At 36.3% G+C, this 26,775-nt stretch overlaps 2 protein-coding genes across 4 annotated transcripts in view; one reads left to right on the forward strand and one right to left on the reverse strand.

The window, feature by feature from the left end:
* The window catches only part of PLAA (phospholipase A2 activating protein), a 30,713-nt gene extending 15,628 nt beyond the window's left edge, over nt 1-15,085 (reverse strand). The window contains exons 1-7 of one of the 2 annotated variants that reach the window (XM_007433020.4): nt 14,872-15,085; nt 12,904-13,097; nt 11,951-12,051; nt 11,710-11,830; nt 7,916-8,083; nt 6,662-6,797; nt 4,086-4,255 (exon numbers count right to left, since the gene is read on the reverse strand). In XM_007433020.4, the coding sequence (XP_007433082.1) occupies nt 4,086-4,255; nt 6,662-6,797; nt 7,916-8,083; nt 11,710-11,830; nt 11,951-12,051; nt 12,904-13,097; nt 14,872-15,020 (1,039 nt within the window). In that variant the 5' untranslated portion in view covers nt 15,021-15,085. Of the gene's footprint in view, nt 1-4,085; nt 4,256-6,661; nt 6,798-7,915; nt 8,084-11,709; nt 11,831-11,950; nt 12,052-12,903; nt 13,098-14,526; nt 14,574-14,871 lie in introns of those variants that run through there. The other variant, XM_088129945.1, reaches the window with a different exon arrangement.
* A 1,382-nt stretch (nt 15,086-16,467) lies between these two features.
* IFT74 (intraflagellar transport 74) overlaps nt 16,468-26,775 on the forward strand; it is a 48,215-nt gene continuing 37,907 nt past the window's right edge. The window contains exons 1-7 of one of the 2 annotated variants that reach the window (XM_007433018.4): nt 16,468-16,597; nt 20,389-20,528; nt 22,136-22,271; nt 24,541-24,589; nt 25,997-26,095; nt 26,245-26,305; nt 26,535-26,594. In XM_007433018.4, the coding sequence (XP_007433080.1) occupies nt 20,415-20,528; nt 22,136-22,271; nt 24,541-24,589; nt 25,997-26,095; nt 26,245-26,305; nt 26,535-26,594 (519 nt within the window). In that variant the 5' untranslated portion in view covers nt 16,468-16,597; nt 20,389-20,414. Of the gene's footprint in view, nt 16,598-16,623; nt 16,832-20,388; nt 20,529-22,135; nt 22,272-24,540; nt 24,590-25,996; nt 26,096-26,244; nt 26,306-26,534; nt 26,595-26,775 lie in introns of those variants that run through there. The other variant, XM_025169669.2, reaches the window with a different exon arrangement.

The following is a 26,775-nucleotide window of genomic DNA, read 5'->3' on the forward strand; positions in this document are numbered from 1 at the left end:
GACTCCAGGTGTGCTAATGCCTGACTCCAATTAGCTTTTTTGAGGTCAACTCAAGGGTTCACATACTTTTTCCACTAGCACTATAAGGTTTTTATGATTGTTCTCAATAAAGACATGAAGGATCAGAATTGTTTTTGTGTTATTATTTTAGGCACATTATATTTGTCAATACTGTTGACTTAGATGACAGTCAGATCACATTTTATGACTAATTAATGCAGAACACCATGAAATTCCAAAAGGTTCACATACTTTTTCTTGCAACTGTATGTTGTTGTGTGTGCATTTGATGGTAGGAATGCATAAGTTGATGATAGTTTCCTTTACAAATGTAAAAGAGGCCACTGACAGTTGACTGCAGCAGATAACAAATAAACAAATGGTAAAGAGCATAATTTAACAGATCAAATGAAAGAAAGAAAAATAAGCATGTTTTAAGCTTAGGAAAGTGAGAGAAAGGGGAAGGATGTACTACTTCTAAGATATGTATTAGAAACTATACAATTTTTATAATATATGAATTAGTGCCATATATGTTGTTGTTGGTGTATATGATAGTAAGACTGCATAGGTTGATGAAAGTTTCCTTTTACATACAAATGGGGATAAGTAAGAACTAGAGATGAGTTCTGGGGGAAAACCCTGCAACATTCTAAATGACTGTGATCCAAGGGAAAAATTATTCTATTAGGTAATAGGAATGGATGGATAGGAATAAGAAAAATGAAGTTAGAAAAAGTGCCCGGACCCAAGAATTTATTAGAATGGTCGGCATTTGGTGAGTGTTGCCTTAGAAAACAGTGTCATTGTTTTGAATTCATGATTTAACCTTGACTATTCATAGTATCCAAGATAAGGGAATGAATATAAATCTAAAAGCATGTTTGAGCTATTAGTTTATGATGGAAAACTGACAGAATTAGTAAAGGATACAAGCATGGTGAGAGGTTCTGAATGCATGATAGATTGTTTTTTTATAGTGTTAAGAGTAGATCTTCGGAAAAAAATGGACATAGAAGGCAAGAAAAGAAGTAAAAGAAACAAAAGTAAAAGTATATAGCTGCAGGAAGAAAAAGTACCAGTATGAAATTATTAGAAAGTATTAGAGGATAGATTCTTCTCTCAAAGATAAATGGGAAATATATCCAAGGAAAAAGGATACGGAAACTGCTTGGAACTGAGAGAAAAGACTATGTTACAAATTGTCACAGAAGTGTCTGGGGTTACATTTATAGAAGGTATGAAAAAGGATGCTTGGCAGAATTGTGAAAGAAAGAGAATTGTGCGTGTAAGAAAAAGATTGCTGCAAAATATAATGAAAAATATTACATATCTAGAGAGAAAATTAATTGCAAAGAATGCAGTCAAGGAGGGCAAGGGATGGTTACGGGTAAAAGAGAAAAAGTGGAGTGATTTTAATGGAAATATTTGGGAAGTGGGTGAAGAGGGCTTAACAAGAAGTCTCTGGCAGAATGAATGGATTTTAAAATAAAAGTGAAGAAATTATTTAGGCTGACACAGAAGTGGGGGAATGCTAGAAAGCATATTTTAGAGATTTGCACCTGACAGTGATATGTCAAAAGAATGGAAGTAAAGCAAGGGCTATAAATGTTAGTGCCCAAGGAAAAAAAATATTAATAAGATTTATTCTTTCATTCAATTAAGATAGTAGGCAAGACACAGTTATCAAAAATTAATGAACAATGTAACAATATATAATAAAATATGATATAGTACACAATAGTAAAATTATTTTTGGATTGAGCAACCCCACACTTACCAATCCCCAGAGACTTTCTGGAAAAGTCAAGTTTTTACAGTACAAGTTTCTTGAAGAGTAACAAGAGGGGGCAAGCTATTCCCCAGAGAAATAAACCTCCAGAGACTCAGTAGACTCTCCTTGGTCATGCACACTGGACAGGCTGAGTCTACCTGGAAGAGGTGGTCTCCTAGATACTGAGGCCTTGAGTCATACAGAGTTTTACCTGAATTGCATTTAGTTGGTAACTCCCACAGCAGCTCCCACGGCAATGGTGCAACATGGCAGTTCTGAGGCTACTCAGGAAGCACATGGCCTGCACATATGTCAGGCAAAACATAATATGAAGTTGAATGCAGTGGGAATCAAATACTTAAGAAGTGAGTTTTGTAAAACAAGGACAGAGGGTTAAAAAGAATGGATGCTGAACGAATGTGGACTAAATACAAAAGTGAGTGGTGAGTTTGGAAAAAAATAGTTTAAGGTGGTTTAGTCATACAGAGAACAAATGAAGATTGAATTTCAAAACAAATATATGAAGGAAAAATCAGTGGATCAAAGGGAAGGGGAACTTAGGAATGTTGTGCTTGGATGGAGTCAAGAAATTTGAGGAAGTAAGGTATGAAGTGGTATCTGGATGCAATGAAAGCAAGGATCATTTACAAAGCTAAAACAGGGAGAACAATGTTGGTATAAATTAGCTTTAGCCATGTTTCCTTTCTTTTTTCTTATTTCATGCCTTTAATTTCCTTGTCTTACTATTTCTTATTACTTTTGTGCATTCTGCATGTTGCTTACATTAAAGTGAAATGTATACAGTGTGGCTGTATATAGGAATTCTATGTCATAAGGAATTCCAATAAAATTCACTGATTCAATTACAAAATCTTCCTCCCAGAGTTTAAGACTTCTAATATAAAGTATCATATTTAATGCAAGCATTTGATGTAATACTTATGAGAGTACCTTGATTATTTATCAACAAGAGGCAGTTTTAAAAGCAAATAAATAAATACAAACTAGAGGTACACTATTATCCAAATATAATTCATGCACGTATAAGTTCCAATAAGTTTATGAAAATGTAACTGAACATAACTCATTTGACATCAACTTGGAGTTTGTGGCAAATTCTCTTGCAAGAGATTTTCAGCAGTAAAAGTTTTCATAACTATGTCTCTAATCCTACACAATTAAAATACATCACAAATCACTTCCTACTCCAGACAATGCACAACCCATCTTGGATTGGCCTGTGGGTGGGGGGGGGGAATTCTGCAGACCATCTACTCTGTTTCTGTAAATTCAAAAAAGTAGCAGTTATGGTGTGTAAATCATGCTTCATGGCTTAGCTTTATATGTAAATGGGGTTCCTATAGCTTGTTTCAACACACCATGACTCAAAACAAACCCTGGCTTGCCACAATGTGTGAACTGAGATATAGACTCCAAAGAACAAAGTCTTAAAGACTTACTGTTTCTACTGAGACTGGTTGCAGCATCTTTCAAACACTAGCTGAATAATAACTCTAAACAATAAGCAATCATGCAGTAGCAAAGAGACCAACAAGGCAATAACAATAATAAAAAGGCTAAACTCCTGTTTCTGAGTAAACATATTTAAAATTGAGTACTTTAACTGGAGATAAATTAGCTCCATCAAAAATCAATTACAGATTAGAAAGAAGAACAGAACAAATCAGGAAGACTAAACAAGTCTTATATTTAACCACCTTGTTGGTTTTATTTTTCTGTAAACACGTTTAAGGTTTCCAATCTGCTGTATCCCTGTGTATGCTGGATTACAGAGAAGATCTCCTGTAAGTAGCCATATACACGTAAGGGGAAGCATTGCATTACCATGATTAGGCAAAAAAAAATAAATGCATCAGCTCTTTACCTTATACTTTAAGGTATCCATCATCTCTTTACCTTATACTTTCATTCTCATGTTATAGCCTAATGACTAATTCAGACCTACATGAATTCAGAGATTTTCCTTCAAGGATGAAAGCTTATTTTGGTGTCTGCCCATTCTTAAACTAAGGGGCTAATTCCTAAATTTTGAACAAGAGCATGTGAAAGCTACCTCTAGAAGCATTCACTTGATTATATTTATTTCTTTATTCTATAATTCAACACCTCAATATAGTATACAGTGCTCCCAGTTTTATCTTTTTCCCTAGATTTTATAGTGTTCTGTTAGAAATAGTACCAAAAATTACTTGTTTTTAAACAGACAGCAAATAATTAGCAATTATAGTAGGCATCTTAGAAAGTTATACATGTTTGCTTTAACTTTTGGAAGAAGAAAACAGTGCCATACCAGGTTCGTTCAGATGTTCTCTACCAGGAAGCTCATTAGCATCAATGTCCCCTAAGTCACCAGTTTTAGAATCAATCGTTGCTTGAGAAAGCTCATTTTCAAAAGCATGAATCTCCTCCAAACTGGCTGTGCGCTCCAAAGACTCTGTGAACACTCTGATAATTCCATCACTGAAGGAGGAGTAAAAATTGTTTTGGTTACTCAACAAAGTAGTTTTGTTCATTACTTCTTCATTTACTGCTATGTTTATATCTAAAAGGTCCAGCTCACAAACAACCCCAAATTACAGATTTTTTTCCAGACCCCAATGGATTCAAAATAATGCAATGAAATATCACAGAGACTGGCTTATTTTAATATTTCAGTCTATCTTTTAAAGAAAACACTAGATTCCATGAACACCATTGATGGGTCCTAAAGTTACAAAACAAGGAGACATGCTAAAGTGTACCTTCAAAGCACATTTTAAAAAATCTGTGTTTAATGGACTTGAATAGTTTTTTTGCTTAATAAAGTTTTTTGAACTAGAATTAAGCTCAGGATAGCTACAGTATCTCTAAGAACTTTGTTTCAACCACAGAGACATTTTCTTCAGTATCTAGTGTTCACTGCCTTTGAATATGGAAGTTCTAATTTAAATTGAGATGACTAATAGCTATTGTAGAGTTATTAACTATTTAGGGAAAGGGAAGAAAGCTAGCAGGCAGGATGTATTTTTCCAAGAATCCAAAACATCAGCAGGCATGGTCCACCACTAGTTTGCTATTTGTGAATTATGGTCTATTCTGCTGACCACTGAAACTTCTCAGCAGTTTACAATAAAAACTAATTTAAAATCAAAACATTGGAAACATTTAAAATAACATAACCAATAAGAACAAGTAAAATACATAAAATAATTAAAAGTAACCAACACCAATACAAATCCTGTTGATAAATATATATTTCAAGGCCTTTTTAAAAATTAAAAAAATAAAGGTATTGGGTCCCTCAATTTGGCAGGGGATGCATTCCAAAGAATAGTGGTAGCAACAGAGAAAGCCCAATGCCAATCCCTTGCCAGGAATTCTCATGGCAACTGTAGGTGAACCTCCCCAGATTACCTCCTCAAAAATGGAGGTTTGTACAAAAAGGACATTCTCTCAAATAGCTTGAAGGCTTTAAAAGTAATAATCAACATTTTGTGTTTTGGCCAGAACCAAACTGGCAGTCCGTGAAGTGCTTTAAAGCCCATGTATAATATGGCCTCTGTGTTTCTCCCAAGACCAACCTAGCTGCGGAGCTTTGTACCAGCTGAAGTTTCCAGATTAGATATAGAGGCTGCCCCACATAGAGTGCATTACCATTATCAAGCCTGGAGGTTACCAGCACACACATCACAGATTTAACATCATTTCCTTCCAGAAAGGGACGCAGTTGGCATATCAGCTGAAACTGATAAAAGGCATTCCTGGCGGCTGCATCAATCTGGGAAACCAGAGAGAGATTTGGGTCTAGAAGCACCTCCAAACTGTGTACCTGCTCCTTCTGGGAGAGGATAATCCCATTCAGAACAGACAAATCTACACCTCTCTGGAATGATGGTCCCTCATAATGAGCATATCCATCTTGTTTGGATTCAATTTCAATTTATATTATCCCTCATTCAGCACATTATTGAGTGCAAGCAGGCATTCAGAGGAGCCATATCATTTCCTGAAGATGTTACTGAGAAACAGATTTGGGTGTCATTAGCATATTGGTAGCATCCATCTCCAAATCTCCTAATGATCTCCCCCAGGAGCAGCACCAATCACTTCAGCTATACTTTTTACCATACAACCCCACTGAAGGTATGATCGTTGTCCTCATGTCATCCATTAAGTGATTACATAAAAGGGGCAATTTCTTTAAGGACCAGACACCCTTAAATATGGCCTCTCCTAGAAACAGCCAATGGCTGGATAACAACATTCCCAGGGAAGGGACCCCAGCTTGTACTGAAATAACAAGCAATGAGACTTCTGCTTTAAAGTCAGCAGACTGCTATCCAAATGATGGGAGGAGTAGGGGGTGGATGTAGTCTTGGAAAAACTGATGTCTTCTGCTTTGCTACTAAAATTTGCATTGCTGTTTAAAACCTACACACTAGCCAATGTACTTTAAAGTCTCATTTAACATGATACTTGTTTTCATGTTATAAGTTCCACCTATTCCTGCTGCAATAAGATTGAAGCTTAAAACTTCAGTTTTGCAATAATGGCAGCTTACCATATTGACTGAACTCTAACAAACTGTGATTCTTCTTACATATGGCACCTTGAAGCAAGCTCACTTGATCCCAAAGTGTGCTTAATCAAAAATGGAAATAGAAGCTTCCAATCATTTCTCACAGCCAAGCTAAATAAGAGGACAGATCGTCAACCTAACTATGCTGAGGCTCATTTGCATAACACTGAAGCAATATATGATTGCAGCCAATACTAGTAAATACACCAAATTATTTAATTACATCGTTTACAACTGATATATACTGCTCTTGCCTAGTGCTATTACTAATTTATCTAAATGGATGGCAAACTGAAGCTTAAAGATACCTTGCTCCAACAACAAGATCTCCATTGTCTAATATACAGCAACACCAAACAGACTGAGCTGGAAGCCTGATTGTTTGTACACATTCTTCTTTTCTCCAGATTCTGAGTGATCGATCTTCACCAGTCGTAACAAAATCTATAATGAGACAACAAAGCACAATCATAAAAAAGAACCAAATTTAACATTAACACTTATTGCAGATGTATGATAATCCAACCCTAATATCTGCTCATTTGAAGCTTTGGTTTCCTGTATTAAGTGCAGAACAACTTAATCAGAAGCACTTGTTCTTTTTCATCTAGATTTACAGGGGTGGGTTTGTAGTGTGTTTGACAGCAAGATCCTTCACCTAGCAGCAGTAGCTGTGCTATGTTACACACCATATTGGAAGGAGTTTTCTGCAGGAAAGGAATAGGAACAAAACTCACCAAAATGTGAGCAAAACCGCACTAAAGAAGCTCTTTGGAGCCAAGCCATTAATCTGAACAAATTCAAGGGGGGAAAAAAACCATATCTGACAATTAAACTTCCCTAGTTAAAAAGTTGTTGTCAGTATTGGATTGTATGAGAATGAAGTATTATATAACACTGATTATTAGGCCTCTACTCATGCCTCATTTGAGTAGCTTTCAAGGATCTTTAGAATTTTATCAATCTCTTAAAGAGGAATGTAAGAAGATGTGTTTCAACAGTCGTCATTAACAGCTTTTATTTATGATTAACATTAGAGCAGTCCTTGTTCCAAGGTGAATTATTAGTCCAGAAGAGGCAACTGTAATGACTAAACAAACCTGGACAGCACACTGTGTAAACTGCCAGGGCTCACACGCTACATTAAGTTTATTTATGATTTATTATCTGTTTATTTATTTGTACCACAGATGGTTGAATAAATCGCAATGACATGGTTCACACAACATTAAATCATAATCACTGGGCTCACAAACTCTAAACCAAAATCAAACCACATTATTACTTGGCATTATGTATTAATTCCTCAAATTCAATTTCAACTCCTCTATTGTAGAGTTTGTGACAGATGGCCAGGGATGCCCTGGCAGATGGAAGAATCCTTATTACATTAGGTAATAAACTTGAAAAACCATTATTGTATTGCTAGGGAAGGAACTGAGATGTAATTTAACAGTAATTCTATACTTACACTGATAATAATCTAGAAAACAAAATGATGTTGTTGCCATTTGTAAAAGAAAAAAAAAGTGGGAGGTGTTATCTTGTGGCCCAAGTCTTACCTTTACTTTGAGGGAAGACAGATATGCAATATATATAATTGGTGTGGCCATAATATATTTGAAGACATTCACCAAATATATGCCATCTTCGAATGCTGGCATCATTTGCACAGGAAAGAAATTCTGTTTCACTTAAAATAGCTAGGCCTCTTACACAGTCTTCATGTCCTTTGAAAGGAAAGGTTTGATAGATTAGAAATTTATTTCCTTGATAAATTGGTCAAAAGTTTATATTCTGTCTATAAAAGAGCCATACCCTACAAAGAAGACCTGACTCAACCCATTTTAAATGACAATTAGCAAGCTTTGTACCCAGGATGTACAGTAATTATCATCAGTGCTCTTGCTTTCCTGGTCTGTGAGATCAGTCTTTCAAATATAGACCTTGGAAATATTCAAAATATATGTAAAACTCAATGCCGTTATTCTGCCTGAGTTTCCTCTGGGACACTAGAAGCTGTGGTTGGCACATAAGCCATAGCTAAATGGAGAACTGCATAGTGATGTCTTATGTACACTGTATGCATCTATGATACAACTTAATACAAGGGACAGCATTTTCAGTGACAAAAAAGTTAGAGCAGTCCTTTCAGAATGGGCATTTATATATTCTTTCTATATATCAATATGGATTTGAGTCTTTTCATAGCCAAAGCCAAATTGACACATGAAAGTATCAGCAACACTGGACTAATTCTAAAACTTAAAGAAGGAAGCCTTGCATTAAGTTGTAAACAGCAATACAGCTTATTTTTTATTATATTAAATTAACAGAGAAGAAACCATATATATAATAAACAGGCGAATACCTCCACCCCATTGACCATATTGCTCAAAAGTTTTCTTGCTTCCTTCCTTTGGAAAGGAAAACTGATTTGAATGTTGACAATAACACAGATTAACAATCAATGCTGCAAGTCAGATATTGACTTCTATTGTTGTATGATAATTCTTTTAGGTGGCTCCCTCCTCTGAATACTCCACAATTTTTCATGTCTTGGTAGATTCCAAATACTAAGGAAATAGCCAAGAAGAACATATATGCTTCTTAACATGAAGAAGTCAAATCCTGCTGATTTCTGTCCAAAATGTGGCAATAATAGCACAAGCCCAAACCATATCAATAAATGTTTCAACTTGTAACTGGCAACTCCAATAGCAAGTCAATAGTCATCAACCATTATTAATCATTCTTTGAGGTGTCTAATAGAAACAAAGAAAATGTTTTGTCATAGTAATCCAATTTAAGATAATAGAAAACTATTTTCACATTATTTAAAACAACTCACTAACTAGTTTACCAGGGCAGGGCGAACTCATTATTTCAGAGGTTTTATAACTAATTAGTACCAATTTTATCAACTTCCTCCAACTTCCTATAAAAAAGGATTACTGCCTAGGGAGCTTTTTCACCAGCCATCAGGGAGTTTCTGAAGCAGCAACAGCAGCTGAACCAAACAGACTAAATAACAAATGACCAAGGTGAATAAACCACCAAAAAGTATCTTCCAATAAATCAAACTGTTTAAAAAAAAAAAAAAAAGGAAAAGGAAAAGGAAAAGTTTTAAAAAGTTTCCTCCAGGATTCCTTGTCAGAATCCTGTTTACTGATTACATTGATAGGGATATCAATTATACCATGTAAGAGACAAATTAAATCCTTGTTAACTAATTAAATGAAACATTCCACTAAGCCAGCATACAATCAGAATTGCATTACATGTTCCATTTCAAACTACAGAAATGGAATACAAAACAACTCATAATGGGGTGGAGTAAAGGACCTACTATGTATTATTGCAAGGAAAAGCAATAGTTTGTTTTTTTCCTATAGGAACTGATTACCCTGTGGTCTTGCAAAAACATGAGAAGTAATAGCTCTCTCATTGTGTACTTTTCAAAACCCTTTCACCGGCAATCTAATGCAAAATATCTACAGAAAGAATCAGTAATTTTCCCCCTTATAAGCCCCCCCAAAAAAGCAGGATACAAAATTAGTTCAGAAACAATTGGCATGTCCCACTGATTGAAGCTCTATATCCAAGCCAAATATCTGGTTTCAATACATCTAACTGGCCAAGTAACTTTCATTTCTTCTTATCCATATTAGCTCTCCCTAAGAATATCTGCCTGTCCCGCTAGATCGGATAAAGTAGGCACGCTCCAGATCCCTTCCCTGAAATCCTGCCACCTGATGAGACCTCGGAAGCGTGCCTTTTCATGGCTGCCCCTACCTTATGGAACACTCTCCCCCCAGCAATTTGGGGGGCTACACACTTTTAGCCTTTCAGAAGGCCATCAAGACTTGGCTTTTTACCAAGGCGCTGGGACAGGATAGGATAAAATAGAATAGAAAGAATGGAATAAGGGTAATTGGAGCTTGCTGCAGGGCATCCTAAAGGGATGATTAAGGTGCAGGGTTTCTGTTTTTGTTCAATCATTTTACTGTTTTATGGTTATGTTTTATTGTTACTGATTTTATTGCTGTTGTGGGCTGCCCAGAGTTGTTTAAGGTGGGCGGCCATACAAATCAAATCAAATCAAATAAAAAAATAAATAACTTTCTCTAGCACACATTCACTTCTTTCCGTTAGAAACACCCCCTGTATGATACTGACTGCCTCCCCACTCAACATGAGAAAGGATGGCTTAAATTGATCTATATAAAAAAAGGAAAGTGTTAACTTTGGATCTGAGACTTCCATAATGGAGCATCACTCATAGGAAACTTTTGCTAATAGCATAATTTTGCCCAGCACAAGCTATCCTTGCCCAAAAGAGACTTCAGAGATGAGTAATTGCCATTCTAATGGCAAATTCAAGCATGGAATAGCCCTCTACAATATTAGAAAGGGCTAGAAATCTCCACAGATCTTTAGAGTCTAAATCGTGTTTATTCCATTTCCAATAAAATTCAGAACCTTCATTTTATAAAAGAATCATTTTTTTTTCCAAATGTGTGTAAGGTGTATGCTTGCAGGACGCATACAGACTTCTAATAAGTACAGTTTAATTTCTCTGGGCCTATTAGTTTACACTAGCTCACAATATTTAAGATAATCAGCTAGATATTTCAAGGAAAAACTTTTTTCTAGCACCTTTTGCCTATTTTAACATTTCCTTATTCTCTGTTGTAACAGTGTAGTATCAAATAGTACATGAATTGCAAATAAGCTGACTCAGGCAGTAGGCCAACTACATTCAATGGAAATTTTATTTTCATATGAAGGGACTCAAAAGTGAATCCATGAGAGCATACTTTGTTAAACTTTACAGGACTTATTTCTGAGTATGACTGTCCTACTGTGTGAGTCTAACTCAGTACTATCAATTCACTGATCAATCAAATGGACCCAATTATTCTCTTGCATATTATTCATTAAACATAAAAAGGTGGGGGTTTTTTGGTTAAAGCAATCAAAGTTGTTTACAGTTTTTAAAACTGAAACAACTAACACAAAACACTGGAGAACTCAAAACTGAAAATATAAACTGTACTCCAAAATGGTTCTAGGTGAGATTTTTAAAAGTAACAAAAGCCACTCAACTACCAGAAAATGTCATAAACATTTATATGATCAGTAGTCAAAAGTCTGAGTTGAAATGCATTTCCCAACAATAAACAAAAGCTGAATCAGACTAGCAAAATGAAATATTCTAATGCTGGTATATTATTAATAAAACATGATTTTTCCTTTCTATATCACAACATTCAGGGTAGGGAAGAGTATCAATTTTATAGAAAATAAATTTCTCGCTATTTTGTATTTAAAAACTGTATAGGCAAATACCTACCAGAAAATGTTCTCTCGCATCTACCTGCTTTCCACAGTTTAATAGTTTTATCAGCTGAACCAGTCAACATCAAACCTTGTTCAGGTAGTATCTTCACAGCCCAGACTGCTGCACTGTGGCCCTATAAAAAAAGGATATTTTCTCTGCCAGAGCCCATCTATGTTTTCTGAAGTGTGCACACACCAATACACATGCATCATTATTTGTTATTTCACTAATGGCAGCAACACAAGTTCCATACCTGTAATGTCATCATGCATTTGTCATTCAGCCAGACTTTAGCTGTAGTGTCCCATGAGCCACTAAGAAGGGTGCCAAATTTTCCAGAGGAGAGGCTACAAACTAGAAAATAAAACAAAATCAGCATTGTCAAACTGAGAAAGGTGTTGATATGCTAGCAATCAGGAACAGCTCAGATGTAGCTTTTAAGATAACTACTGCAATCCTAAAGATTCATCAGAACAAAATTAACTGTTCATAATTATGTCATTTATGATGTAGCAATAAGAAATTATGCTAACCAAGGAAATCACAGCCAACGTAAATACCTAAACAAGAAACATTCTTTCCACACAGCTATGAACAGTCTATGTTACAGTTTCCCCGCTCCCAAATGTTTTTATCACACAATGCATTAAATTCAAACTGCCTTCCCCCCCTTCTTTCAACATGCTGCTTTGGATTTTTCTAAACAGAAAGGTGAAATTAAAGTATTTTAATAAACAAAAATATTTAATTTAAAGATGCACTGTATGGTGGTAGAACCTATGGTCATAGGCATAATGCAGTATCACGCAACATAGATAACATTGTTAGCTTATCAATTCCCAAGTTTTGTTATATAATAGATAGTAGTGAACAAAAGTATTTGCCCTATTTACTAAATGCTAAAATAACAAAAGCAAAATCCTTTATACAACTATATATATTGTTAAAATGACATTTTGTACAACAGTACAAATTAGACATTTAGTTTTATTCAACCGATAGCATCATAAAATGTGGCTGGCACATTTTTAATATCATGCCAACATGAATTAATTCTGAATATCACAAAGCAAAATACATTTGGGTGCCTCTCCTAACAAAATATGTCTGTATATGGTAACAGCTGCTAGAATATCTTATGGCCTTTTACTGGATATCACACATAAATCACTTAGATAATTGCATAGTTAAATAATTTTTTCTTACCAGTGTTTTTATGACCCTTAAGGACATACAGTGGTGTAGAGCTGTCTAAAGTAAAGATGCAAATATTGCTGTCATTACCACCAGTAGCAATTAATCCACGGGGGTAAAGGTCACTTGGAGGGATGACACACACACAAGAAACAAAATTGGAATGGCCACTCAAGCAGTGTATTTCATGAAATCCTCTGTTGGTACTAAAAATAAATACCAAATTTACAACAAAAATCAGATCAACAGATCAAACAAAACTTGTATCTAAGTCTTAATGTACTAAAAAGATTAGAAAAATATTTTGAGAGACAGAAAACTACTTTAAAATATAGTACATTTTATTAACTTATCATGGTCCCTATTTTCTCAGCAATCCAAGAACACAGTTTTTGCTAAAAAATAAAATAGCTGAGCTTCTAACTAAAATATAATTTCAACAAGGAGGATCAGAAGGTCAAAAAAAATTTTTAAATAGTGATCATTTATTTTCCAGAAAATTATAAATCATGTTGAAAAATCCTTGGTTCTTTATAAATCCTAACTCTTGTAGAATACATTTAAATTGGCAATAATGTAGAAGAGTAAACAGATGAACACTTGATTTCATTTGTTGTTTTTTCAAGTGAGTTATGACATCCCCCAGAGTTTTCAGATGAGTTCCAGCCAGTGGTAAATATGGCAGGCTTGGTTAGTAATTGTTCAATGTATTCATTTAATCTGAAGTATTATCCCATTCACTAGAAGGCAAACAGGAGGGGGAAAAAATGCACCAGATCAAGGAGGTGAGGAAGAAAAGGGATACATGTATTTTATTGCAAATATTCAGTTATGATGTGCTTGAAGAACTTATTCTTCAGGGGAATTATTAAGGTACAAACCACAAGCAGCTAACTGAAAGTTTACAAGCTGAAACATTTTCCTTTTCACTTCCTTAGTCTGGTATGTTTCCTCCTGTTTGTCTCCATGGCAAAATGCTTTCTGTTTCTCCAATAAACACATCAAACTATTATTATTCAAGCCTTCCATATTTATCTCTAGTCCTAATTCATTTGTTACTTTGAAAACCACTATGCCTTTAAAAAAAAAAATCTTCAAAGCTTATAGCAGCTAGGTAACAACAGAAATAATATATTTAAGCAAATAATTTGCGAAAACATTGGAGAGGCAAATTCTAATATTGAATTTATACTGGCAGTGCATTTAACATGAGCACCATATTTTTTGCTGTATATTATGGTCAATTCATTAAGAAATCCTGACACAGTCATTACTGTATACATTTCAGAAGACTGGGCTTTATATTACAGCTGATAAAAGTTCAGTCTTCCACTACAAAAGCCAGATTTACTGCTGCTCCTGGTTGAAACTGAACATACTGCCACATAAGCCCAGGGTTTATATGCTTCTCAGACAATTTCATTTGGTTTGTCCACGAGAAGACTGAAAACATTTGCTTCTGTTTCCACAAGAACAAGATAATCTGTATGATGCATCTGCCAAGACTATCTATGTATTCACAATGTATGAGGATACAGGCAAAATGTTTTTGTTTTTTGTTTTAAACATTATGGCCTGTTTTAGGTAAACTACTATCCTCCTGATTTTTGGACCTCAATTCTCAGAAGCACCTACCAATTATGCTGGCTAGGTCTGATGAGAGCTGTAGTTCAAACTATCTGGGACCACCAACCTCTGATCTAGTAAAACAGGAAAAAGTAGTAATTTGGACAGATTTTCAGCCGAGATCCGCGTAGTGTGCTAACCTCTAAGAATCAACTGGTCAATTGCTCAACTCCCTTCCTATTTCCCCCAGTGAATCGAGCCACGGCTATGCTGTTTCAAAAAAAACATCAGTTCTCACACTGTACGTGATGCTGGCAAGAACCCGGCAAACGTCTCCAGCCCCAACAGGCCCGACATGTCGTCATCGTCGTCCCTCACCCCAACCCCGGCTTTCCCCCCTCAGTTGCTACTAACCTGTTTGGCGCCCAGACCCGCGCCGTCCGGTCCCGGGATACGGACACAAACGACCCCGTCGGGAAGGGGCAGCAACTAAGCCCCCGGACGTCCAGCTCGTGCCCAACCAAGGAGCAGCGGAGCCGGTAAGCACCTACTGCGGTAGCCATCCCGCCCGCCCTCAGACACCCTGACACAGCAGCGGCAGCCGTCACCACACCCGCCTCCCTTCCTCTTCCCGCCTACTTCCTCCCCGATGTGGCGTCAAGAACCAAGCGCCGGAAAAATCGACGACCCACAATTCTCTGCGGCGAGACAGAGACGAGGACTACATATCCCAAGATGCCATAGGTCAATAAGGGCGGAGTAGTCCTGTAGAGTCCTGCGGAGATGGGAGTGAGGTCCCCTAGTTTTCTTTTTAATGGGGTGTAACACGTACATTCGTCGTATAAGTAAAGTCAATAGTCACTCCGTATCGAATGCGTTGTAGGATTTAGGCAACAGGGAAGAGTAGTGTGTGCTGGTGGTTCGGTGGAAGCGGGCAATGGTAATCCACTTCTGAAAAACCTTCCCAAGAAAGCTGTAGGGACTTGTCCAGGCAATCACCAGGAGTTAACACTGGCTTGAAGGCACATACACAAGTTATTTTGCAATTAACGAATCTTAACTTCACTTTGCAAGTTTTATGTTTACTACAACTTTCTTGTGTGATACCTTACTTTTTTAACATGTCCGAGTGAGCAATAGCCATGGTAATATAGCAGCAACAACAACATAAGGATACCAGATGTGGGCTACAAATTAACGGATGATCGCTAAAAGGTCGAGTTGTCTACATGGAGAAATGATCACATTTCTACACATAAATGTAATTAAATGAGCAAAAAGACACTATTCTTGCGTGAATATTTTTGTTTACTTATTTTAGTTACTGTTTATATTGTATTATATATGATTTCGCTTTGTTTCTTCGAAATACGAAAGACAAAAATGTCCACTGCAAACAATGGGTTTTATTCGAACATCCCCAGGAAATATTGGAAGCCACGAAGAACTATCTGACATGACTAAGCCCAGCAGAACTAAAAATTACCTATAAATAAAGCGAGACGGATCTTCAGAAAGAATGTTATAAGTCAGAGATCGTTTTGCCCTTTCTAGATTGTTGTTGTTGTTTAGTCGTTAAGTCGTGTCCGACTCTTCGTGACCCCATGAACCATATTGCGCCAGGCCTTCCTGTCCTTCACTGCCTCCCTGAGTTTGCTCAGTTTCATGCTCAGTTTCTAGATTATTATGCATTAATTTTGTTAATTGCTTACGCAAATTTTTATTACATAAATGATTCTATGCACACAATGGCAGATGATAAGTTGGGGGTAAAAATAAAAGTATGGCAGTACCGGAAGAGAGACAGAGAAGGAGACAGTTCATACAGTGCAATGGTCTGCACGTAGGGAGTTTAGTACGGCAAATTTCCAGGTAAAAGCTTCGTTAGAGAACCGACTTGTTTTGAAGCCATTATCTGTCAATCAAGTATCTCTGTAATGGGGGGGCGGGGAGAGATGGAGATAGAGATGGAATCTCGCGATAAAAAGCGTGAAGAAAACACGTTCAAGTTCCGGAACGGCGAAGGGAAAACGGCATCTTAACTGAGCTGCTCCCGTTGCTATGATACGGGCGCCGCGCGCGTAGAGGAGCTCGCTGGCAGCAACTGCCGCCCTTGAGTTTTGCGCGTGCTGAGAGTCAGGTAAGAGATCGAAACTCGGATTGCAGAGCAAGAGGGGCGTCTGCAGCTTCGTCTGCCTGCTTCTCTGCGGAGGATAATCGGGCTGTCCCCGAAGCTGCTACACTACCCCACACCCCGTCCATATCAGCATCGCCCCGGCTTTTGCTGTGACTGAATGGCTTTTCTTCACACCTTCTGAATAGTAACGAAGGGCATAGACCGGTGTGTAAAGGAATCAGATGGTAAAGCCTTGAGGTAAAATGAGTTCCCTTCATGATAAACCATAACTTGTCTGAAGGATAGTTTATTCAACAAATCCCTACTGACTAGGCTTATACAACACACAAGTCGCTTCTCACGATCGTTTGATGGGGTTTTAATATTGTATTATTTTTCAACATAGGCTGGCAAATAATTTTGATTTCAGGGACCCTTGAGAGGGTCTTGGGGAACCCCCAGGGATCTTTGGACCATACTTTGAGAAACCCTGAACTATGCTGTGGAGTCTTCCTCATAAGAGCACTAACATACTATTATCCAGTGTGGAAGCTGGCAGAAATATATGCAGGCTTAAAGAACTGCTGACCTCATTTCTGACCCCTCTTCTGCCTTGGCAATGAAGCAGAATAAGAGTTCTACCAAATGAGAAGCACAGTGAGAAACACCTTTAGTGTCAGCTTCTGGCAGTAGAAGACCTGTGAGCCTTCTGTCAGTTATTTGATCTCTCTGTTCGATTGGAGAACTGGCACCAAAGGAGTTTTTCTCTGCCATTCTTCTCCCCCAGCTTCTCTTGCCGCACTTGGGAGCAGATATTCTCTTTCTTTACTGCAGGGGATGCTGGCAAGGAAGGGAAGAGGGGAAAGCTGGACACACCCCCTCCCTCCCCTGCTCCCTCCCATATAAAACTGCCTTTACCTAGGGGATTAATTTCTGCAGTGCCTAATCCACTGGGATGCTTTATTGACATGTGCTCAGTGGGTTTACAGAAAGCTGCTGCACATATATCAAAAAGTGTACCTGTCTAGCCCCACAGATTGAGCATTGCTCTACCATAGGTCTGGGCAGACAGCTGGGGTGGGAAAGGGGAGGGAAAGGGAGCCACTTGCCCTACACACTTCTCTTTCTCAACAGTTATCTGGTCCCATGGAAATGTTTCTCCATAGGATGGGAGAACTGGAAACTAAAGAGCCACTCCCCACCCCACCCCTCAATAGATACATATTTGTCTTGCCATCCCTTCATGTTTGGGGATCTGTGGCCAGCCATGGCAGAGTTAGTAAGAGAAGTGGGAGAGCCCTGACTCTCCTATTGTCAAAGGCAAAAGGCTCAGGGGCTATGGAATCATTTCATTTGTTTCTCCTGAAGATGTAAACAGGGTACTTAGATAACCTTGGGCCACTAGTGGTCTGTTGACCCTGCTTCCTCTTGGCTAGTTCTGGCTGGGACAGATCTGTTAATGTTCTTAAATGTTTTTCTGGTTTTCAGATTGAATATTTGTTTTTGATGTTTGTTTATTTTGTACCATGGTTATTTTATTGTCTTTTTACCATATTTATTTTACAGTATGTTATAGTTTTATGTACCCCTGAGATTGTGGCAGTATAAACATCTAATAAATAAATAAATTATGGAACAGTTATGTATTGTTATTAATCCTGCCCAATCTCAGGAGTGAAAGAAATTGTGATGCACCCTCTGTTGAAACTTTAGATCCCTCCATTGTTAATTTTAGGATAGTTTGTAATCTACTGTTCTTAGCCAAAGTAGCTGAACGGGTGATGTTCAACCAATTTCTGGCATGTCAGGATGATATTGATTGTCTAGATCCATTTCATTCCAGAATATAACATTGAAATAATGTTGGTTTTCCTGATTGACAATCTGTTACGGAAGCGTGATGGGAGTGTATTTTTGCTGGTGTTCCTGAATCTCTCAGTGTTTTTTGATACCATTGGTTATGGCATCACCATAATCAACTGTCTGAGGGAGTTGTGGGTGAGAGACACAGCTTTGTTGTAGCTCCATTCATATTTTGATGGCAAGTTTCAGTCAGTAGTAGAATTACTGCTTCTCCCTACAGTTTTTGGACTGCAAGGTGTTGCAGAGTTCCATTTTATCCCTTAGGGTTTCAATATATATGAAATTCCTGTATGTGCTAGTCAGGGATTATAGAGCTGGTATCATCTTTATGCACATGACACCAGATCTACTCTTCTTTTCTATCTTCATCAGATAGGTCAGCTTCTATCTGCTTGAACTGGATTGTGATCTGGATAAGGCATAACAGACTAAAACTGAATCCAGAAAAGTTTGAGGGTTTGGTGGTAATGGGCTTAATGGGAGATGAAAGAAACCCAGAAATTGCAATGAATCCAGGATGCAGAATCAAGATCCATTTAGCAGCTTGTAAGCCAAATTCAAAGAGCTTGTTTCAAGATATAAATCCCTTTACTATACAGCCTTGGTCCTAAAGGAATTACTTCCCCTTGTATTATGACTACCACCTGGAAAGGAGATCTGACTAGAAACTATTAGGCTAGGGTCTTCTCAGAAGTGGCTATATGGGCATTGCCCTCACTCACTGATTTTAAGAGAAGCCCCAAAAATTATAAAAGCAAGCATTTTCTTTCGAATGTTGCATTTTTATAATTATGTATGATGGCTGGTCTGGAATTTATGTATGTTTTATTCGTATTATTTATTGTTTAAATGATGTCAATTATTGTTGTTTACCAGTATTTATTGTTGTAAAACACAGTGAGCTGACTTGCCAGAAGTTGTGGAAATAAATTTGACTGTGTGTGTGTAGGTGTAAAATGATCTGTTTAGGGGCAGCTATTTTCAAGCTCTCAGGTAAATCCAATGAGCTGCTAGGCTTGCTTGCTTGCTTATTTATTTATTTATTTAATTAATTAATTAATTTTTCAGCCGCTCATCTCCCCCCAATGGTGGAATTCTGGGTGATTCACAACAAACATTAAAAACAAATATATATGAATACATAAAACAGTAGTTAAAAATTAGTTATTCATTCACTCATTCATTCATTCATTCATTCATTCATCTCCTATTGCAAATAGTGAATTGTAAATGTAGACTAGACTAACTCTACAATTTTAACTGCTTAAGGAACAAGGCAGGTGATTTTGGATCCAAAGCCCTCTTATCCCACTTCCTGCCCAGTTTCTATCACCCTTTGTTTTGGAGAGTGGTCAGGATTTCCTCAAAAGAAACTAGCTGTGGGGCTTGGCAGAAAGCAGGAAGGAAGATATAATGTCAAATCCCTTCCTGAAAATTTGAGAAATAGCAAACCATATAGAATAATGCAAACATTTATCACTATGGTAGACTTAATTGCCAAGTGTACTGTAATTATACATTGTGTGAAGTAACCACTTATTTACTCACTTATAATTTAAAAATGTTCACTCAGTAAATTCCTTCTTTAATAGACCATGTTTTGTCATTTAGACAGCCTCCTGTGTTTTATAATTATCACTATACTAGAACATAAATATAATTATCGCTATACCAGTACACAAATATCAGCAATAATATGCATCATTTTATCAATTTGTGTAGTTTTTTCTTTATTGTTAACATTGCCTCTTTTTCAGTGATTGTTCTCTATGCAAGTGACAAACTATTTTTTTTCCTAAAGATTGCTTCCTTATTGCACATATACACATTGTTGAGATAAATGTAATTCTAATTTAAAAAGTAGAGACATGTTTATGATTTTCTTAAAAGTAACTGGTTTATCAGCCAAATAAAAGGAGGACTTTGGGTAATACGTGATTGTCTTTTCCTAGAGAGAAATTTGGAGAAAAGAGCAGAAATGGCAAGTAATCATAAACCTCCTACAGCACGTCCTTCTTCACGAATAGGACTGGGTGCCAGGCCACCTTCATCCTCATTACGACCTCCATCTGCAGCTTTACTTGGTGGAGGGGTAAGTTAATATTAACTTGTTCAAAAACCTAAGAAACCCAGATGTAATAGAGTTAACTCTTCCCAGTTTAGAAGTCTGGTAGGCACTGAAATGTTTTGCTAGGCAAATGGTATTAAGACACTTTTACTTATTTACTTGTGTCAAGAGGATTACTTTGAAATACTCTCTTTGTAGCTAATTGTGTGCCAGTATTATGGGAATCTTCCTTGACTGGCAAGGGCTTGGATGAGATACAGCTGGTGTCCTACCTCTCTTTGACCTCCCTCCCCCCCCTTTTTTTTTTAACTCTGTCACAGCACTCTATTCTGTAAACAGAACTTGAAGTCAGTTGGCAAAAATTATTTTGGTAGAAATAACTTTCACATCCCCCAATTCCCTCTAGCCACCCCATCTTTTTAGGCTGTATTGTTCCCTTACTATATTTAATATGCTATCAGAAATGTATAAAAAGGTGTATATTCTGCATTTATATATTTTTTCTTTATTCTGATACATTTTTTAATTTTTTAAACTAGACAATTATCTCTGCAATTCAGGTTTGTTTAATATTATTCAGAAAATGTGACCACTTACAAAATAATCTAAGCCAAAACTTCCTACTTCAAGAATTTAATTATCCAAATGTTTGTCTGAGCTTTTGACATCTATCTTCTTCCTGTTTTCTTTTTGTCTTGTGCCTCATACTGTTTGCGTTTTTACCATCCTTTAGTCTGTTAACATTTAGACAAGTGCTTAGGTACTTGACATACTTATTGATATTATCACTTTTAATAATCAAATAACAACAGTTGTTTGAGTCTTAATACCTATTTTGATTGCAAAATAGCACTTCTTTCTTCAAACCTCCTAGGGAAAAAAATCTGTATGTTGGAAGACAATGAATATCTTCTAATTTTGGGTCAAGTTTCAGTTATTTAACTTGCATTGTAATTAACTATTAACTTGTTTCCTTCGTTCCCCACTTTGGGATTGTTTTATCACTTAAAAGCAGGATAGAAATTTTAGGAATAAATAAAATATGAAGATAGGGGTAAGGCACAGTATACATAAAGGTCTAAAACAGTACCTTGACAAATATAAGGAATAAGTATGCTTTTTTGTTTTTGGTTGGGTTCACACAACACAATAAGCCTAAAGCTTCTTATTATGGTTTGATGCATTATGTGAATCCTGCCACTATGGTTTGTGAATCATGGTCTATAAATTATGGTATATTCAATAATCATAGTTTAACAAATATGGCTTAGCTTAGTGGGTAAATACCATCTTGAAGAGGTTCTAAAAGAAATCATTTTCTATCATATGAGCAGTAGGATCTTAAATTCTTTTCAATTCACCACTTCTTTCTCCATATCATACCACTAGCCATTTCCCCCTCTATAGAAGTTAATATACATGTTTTGCATTTACACAATCTCTGCCTTCCTGTAACTGCTTTTCCTTTAAAGAATCTGTTGTATATAACATTAAAAGCTATACATTTTTATCAAATTTCAGTGCCTTAGCCTGTTTATTCATAGATTATAAATCAGAACAGACTAACTATCCTGTTCTTTGGGGGTGCTATTTTAATTATCTTCTCCTATTGATTTTGTTTTTTGTATCAGATTCCCCCAGGTACATCCAGGCCTGGTACACGTGGTGGATCCATAGGTACTGGTGTAGTTTTGTCCTCTCAGATTAAAGTTGCAGACCGTCCAGTGACACAGCAAGGACTGAGTGGAATGAAAACAGGAATGAAAGGTATTTTAAGATATGGAAGTACAAGAACATTAACCTCATTTAACTATTTTTTTTTCTTTATTTATACTCAAAGGTCAAAACCATTACAAAATAAAAATAAATGAAAATTAAAAGGTTGAATAATTAACCAAATATACAACAATACCTAACTTAATAGGAATATAAATTCCATTCCATTAGATCCAAGTTTTCCTTGCAGCAATTGTTATTGGACAGAATTTAGCAACCTTCCTGGTTATTTCAGAGAAGTTTGCTAGCAGAAAGCATGTATTTCTTGACCCAGCCAATCAAAATGATTAACTAGGAGAGGCATTATTAAACAGGACACCAAGATTGATACATGGAACAGTGCACTAAAACATGAGGAACTAACATCCTTGATCCCTCCAAAGGCTGTCTTTTAGGGGGATGTTGTTATAATTGCCTTCCAGAACCACAGAAGTCATAGCGTTAAGTCCAACCAGTGAAAATACCCTTCTGTGCAAAACAGAATACTAGAGAAATGATTGATTATAGTAACCTGTTTTCTACATATAGTCCCCTTATAGTAGAGGGTTAGGCTTCAGTTTTACTGTATATCAGAGTCAAGCATGTACTTCTTTATCCAGCATGTACTTCTTTGTCCAGAGCATGTACTTCTTTATCCAGCACTTTTTTTCTACCATTGTAGAATTGAGCTGAAGTGCCACAGTAGCTTGAGTGTGTTTCTGTTTTTCTTACAGGAGATTTGTCAGTGAGAATTAGGACAAGAGAATTTTCTGTACAGTTTAATTTTAATCAGTATCCTAACTGACACACTCTCAAACCGAGGAAAGATCAGCTTCTAAACACAAGACAGCATTTGACATACAGCAGAGGACATGAAATGTAGCTCTTATACATTTAGTCTAAAATCCTTGTACACTCGAAGCTAGGGGCATAAAACAAAAGGCGTAATATCTTGGCCTTAAACTAGTTTTATGGCTATAGGAAGCATTGCCTTTGCTACCAAATTGAACTATTGCATTGGATGTCTTTGAGCTGTAATGATAACATCTTTTGTTTGGTTCTGTCATATAAAAGAAGATTGAAAGATGACCCCAAAATATTTGAGGTCTAAAGTAAGGTAATATAGGTAAAATGTTGTAAATAGTTTGTTTTAAAATCCCATATTTATTAAGTAATTATATTAATTGGATTATATAGTATTCTCTCATTCTCATTGTCAGTTTCATCTAAAAAACAGTACATTTTTAAATGATCATGTTGAATTTTCCATTTTAAATACATTTTTAAAAGGGGGGAAAATAAAAAGTGGGTATGTTGGAGTATAGATCACCGTAAACCCATAACGTGTCACTGCTGTTCAAATGTGATCGAAGTAGTCCAATGCACTCTACATAAGGCTGCCTTTGAAAAAGCATTTGGAAGCTGCAGCTGGTCCAGCGATGAGTATATATTAAAACATCCATGCAACACCTTTACTACAAGAATGCACTGATTGTCATTTGCTTCTGGGTACAATTCAAGGTGCTGGTTGTCACCTTTAAAGCTCTTCAAGGTTTGGGGTCTAGAATACCTCTGGGACACATTCTCCTTATAACATCTGCCTGCTGAGAAGATCTAGTATGCTGGGCTTGCCACATGTCCCCTCAGTTAGAGGCTGCCACTTTCAGAGGCCATATAAACAGACCTTTTCATTTGCTACCCTTTCCTCTGGCATAATACCCAACCCCCTTCTTCAGTTGTCCCCTTCCCTTCTAAGAAGCTGGTCTGTTTATAATTACTTCTTGGTCATGAGATTTCACTATTGTGAATGTTTTATACATGAGGAATGTTTTCTAGTTGTTGTTTTTTTAATTGATTGTATATATCATTTTAATCCCAGTTACATATTAGGGACTTGTATTCTGTTCAGAGGTGGCAGATTGGAGTGGCCTGTAAGTCCTGTGAATACATAAAATAAACTACTTGGAGGAAAAATGTATTTGGTTGACCATAACAAAGGCTAAAATAATATATCATTTAAATATACAATCAGAAGTATCTGCAGTGCTAGATTGAGTCCAGACATTGTTAGCCAAAGGAGAGCAAATATATCTAGGGCCTATAGTTTTCTAAAGTTATGGGTAACATATCATCATTGATCTTTTTTAAAAATATGCTACAATCTTTAACTTAGTGAAGAAATATCTTCTCTGTATAATTTTGTTGTTTTGCAAGAATCATTTCACTGTTTTTAATTAAATAAATCTGTTTCTCATATCAGAATAATATATTTTTTCTTTAGGCCCACAGAGACAAATTATGGATAAATCCTATTACCTTGGAGTGCTTAGGTATGTGAAAGAATTTGTCACTAGTAATATGGGATAAGGTTGTGTCAAATGTATTATAGCCCATATTAGAAAAAACTATAGTACCAAGCAGGGTACTCTTAAGATCTTAATGAGGAGGATATAGGATTATAGTACTCTCTTGATAATGCATTTTCTCGTAAAGTGAAAGAGGTTCTTGCTATACTTTCTTTGCTGTTTTTCTGTACTGTATGCAGCTTTGCCTTCCATTTCCTTCCTATTTGCTTGAAGCTCATGTTAAATTGCCATCACTTCCTTGCTACGTAACTAGTGAATTGGCTGTACTCCACAAATGATCTCCTTGCTTCCCTCTAGGCACCTGTGTATTTCTTCTCCATGGTTATGTATGTATGTATGACATGCTAGGCCAAAACCTTTGTTTAATTAGTATAATGAGTTTAATGTGTATGTAACTTATGACAATTTTGCTTTCAGATTTTGCTTTTCCACAAACCCAAAATGATGACTATTTTGGGTTCAGATAATATAGTAAGCCTAAGACAGGATAAAGCAGGGAAAGGTAATGTTGTGGTATCATTAACCAGCTTTTTTGGTTTAGCATATCACATGATCACAACTCATGAGACTCTCAAACTTGGGATTGTCATAAAGTAAGATTATAGCTAAGTTGGATGTATTTAACCATGGTTTGGAAAACAAACAATGATCTTGTTTGCACATAATGCCAAATCATATTGGGTGGATTCACAGATGCATCAGAAGTGAAAAAAACTACATTTTGCCTTCACACTGTGTATGAATTTGACCCATATTTCTCTATCTGTCCACATGCTCTTGGTAGCCAGAGTCAATCTAATTAAACACCCTTAATTCTGCCTAATTTTAGGCATCTTAATTCTATCATTGTAATGGGGGAAGTGATAATTATAAAAATGTCCTTTTTTAAATAAAGAAATAAATCTATGCAAAACTTGCTATAGTTCTTTCCCTAGGAAAAACTAGCTGACCCTAAATTAATACAGTATTGTCAAATAGGTCAGAGATAAACTTTAGAACGCTAATATGGGAATTTTAAAAAGCATATATATTTTTAAAATCCCATCTATTTTAGAATTAAAATCAGGAACTACAGGTTCCTGAATAAATCCAATTTAGTACACATTCTACTTAGCCCTTCATTGTCACTGAAAAAGATGAAGTAGCATTTGTAGTACATTCTGTTCTCAGAATAGCCTTCCAGAAAACATAGATGCTGACCTGGGTTATAGAATATTATGTAGACCAATTCCCATCAACATACTTAGTTAATGGGAGTTTAAATCTAACTACCGCTCAAGGATCTCCTCAACTTAAATTACATGAAATTTCAGCAATACACAAAGATTAAAGTATATATCTTTGCATAATCACCTATTTCTTTTCTTATAGGAGCAAAATAAATGAGCTTACCTCAGAAATCAATAAGCTTCAGAAAGAAATTGATATGTATAATCAAGAGAATTCTGTATATCTGTCCTATGAAAAAAGGTAAGCTAAACTGCATATCAAAATCTATAAATATGCCTGTCCAGTGTGACTTATTAGTAACTTTTGGGTTGGAAAAGTAGAGCTTTACTTGTTTTAAATTCCCTTTTTTGCTGGGCTTTGTAGTAATCTTGTGTTTTCTTGTCTTTTAGAGCAGAATCTTTAGCTAGTGAGATCAAAGAGTTTCAAGGACAGCTGGCAGACTACAATATGGTATGTTACTGTTTCACAGATAATTTTTAAAATTTAGATTGAATTCATGCATTGAAAAAACTGGACTCAATTTTGAATTGCATTTGCAAATAGCTTTCCAACTATTGTTTCTCTAATCCAGTTCAGACCAATGCAGATTTGACAATAACTATGCAGAGCAATAGTCTCTTTGATTGTGTTCCTATATGAGATTACATGAAGAATTAATTAACTTTCCTTGTTGTTTTAGTTAGTGGATAAACTTAACACTAACACTGATATGGAGGAAGTAATGAGCGACTATAACCTGGTAAGTATAAAGACTAATGTTTCATTTCACTGTTGGTATTATTTATATTGATAAATTGGCCTTGGACTGGTGCTGACAAATTTCCACTTGTGTAGCTGAAAGATATTTGAAATAGAACAGTGTGATCAGTTTTTGTGAACAGTGTGATACCCCAAAATGGTAAAGGTATATAATGTGGCCC

The sequence above is a fragment of the Python bivittatus genome, unplaced genomic scaffold, assembly GCF_059951505.1.
Source record: "Python bivittatus isolate LINGU-HERP-01145 unplaced genomic scaffold, Pbiv_v1 ctg000850_np1212, whole genome shotgun sequence".
NCBI lineage: Eukaryota > Metazoa > Chordata > Lepidosauria > Squamata > Pythonidae > Python > Python bivittatus.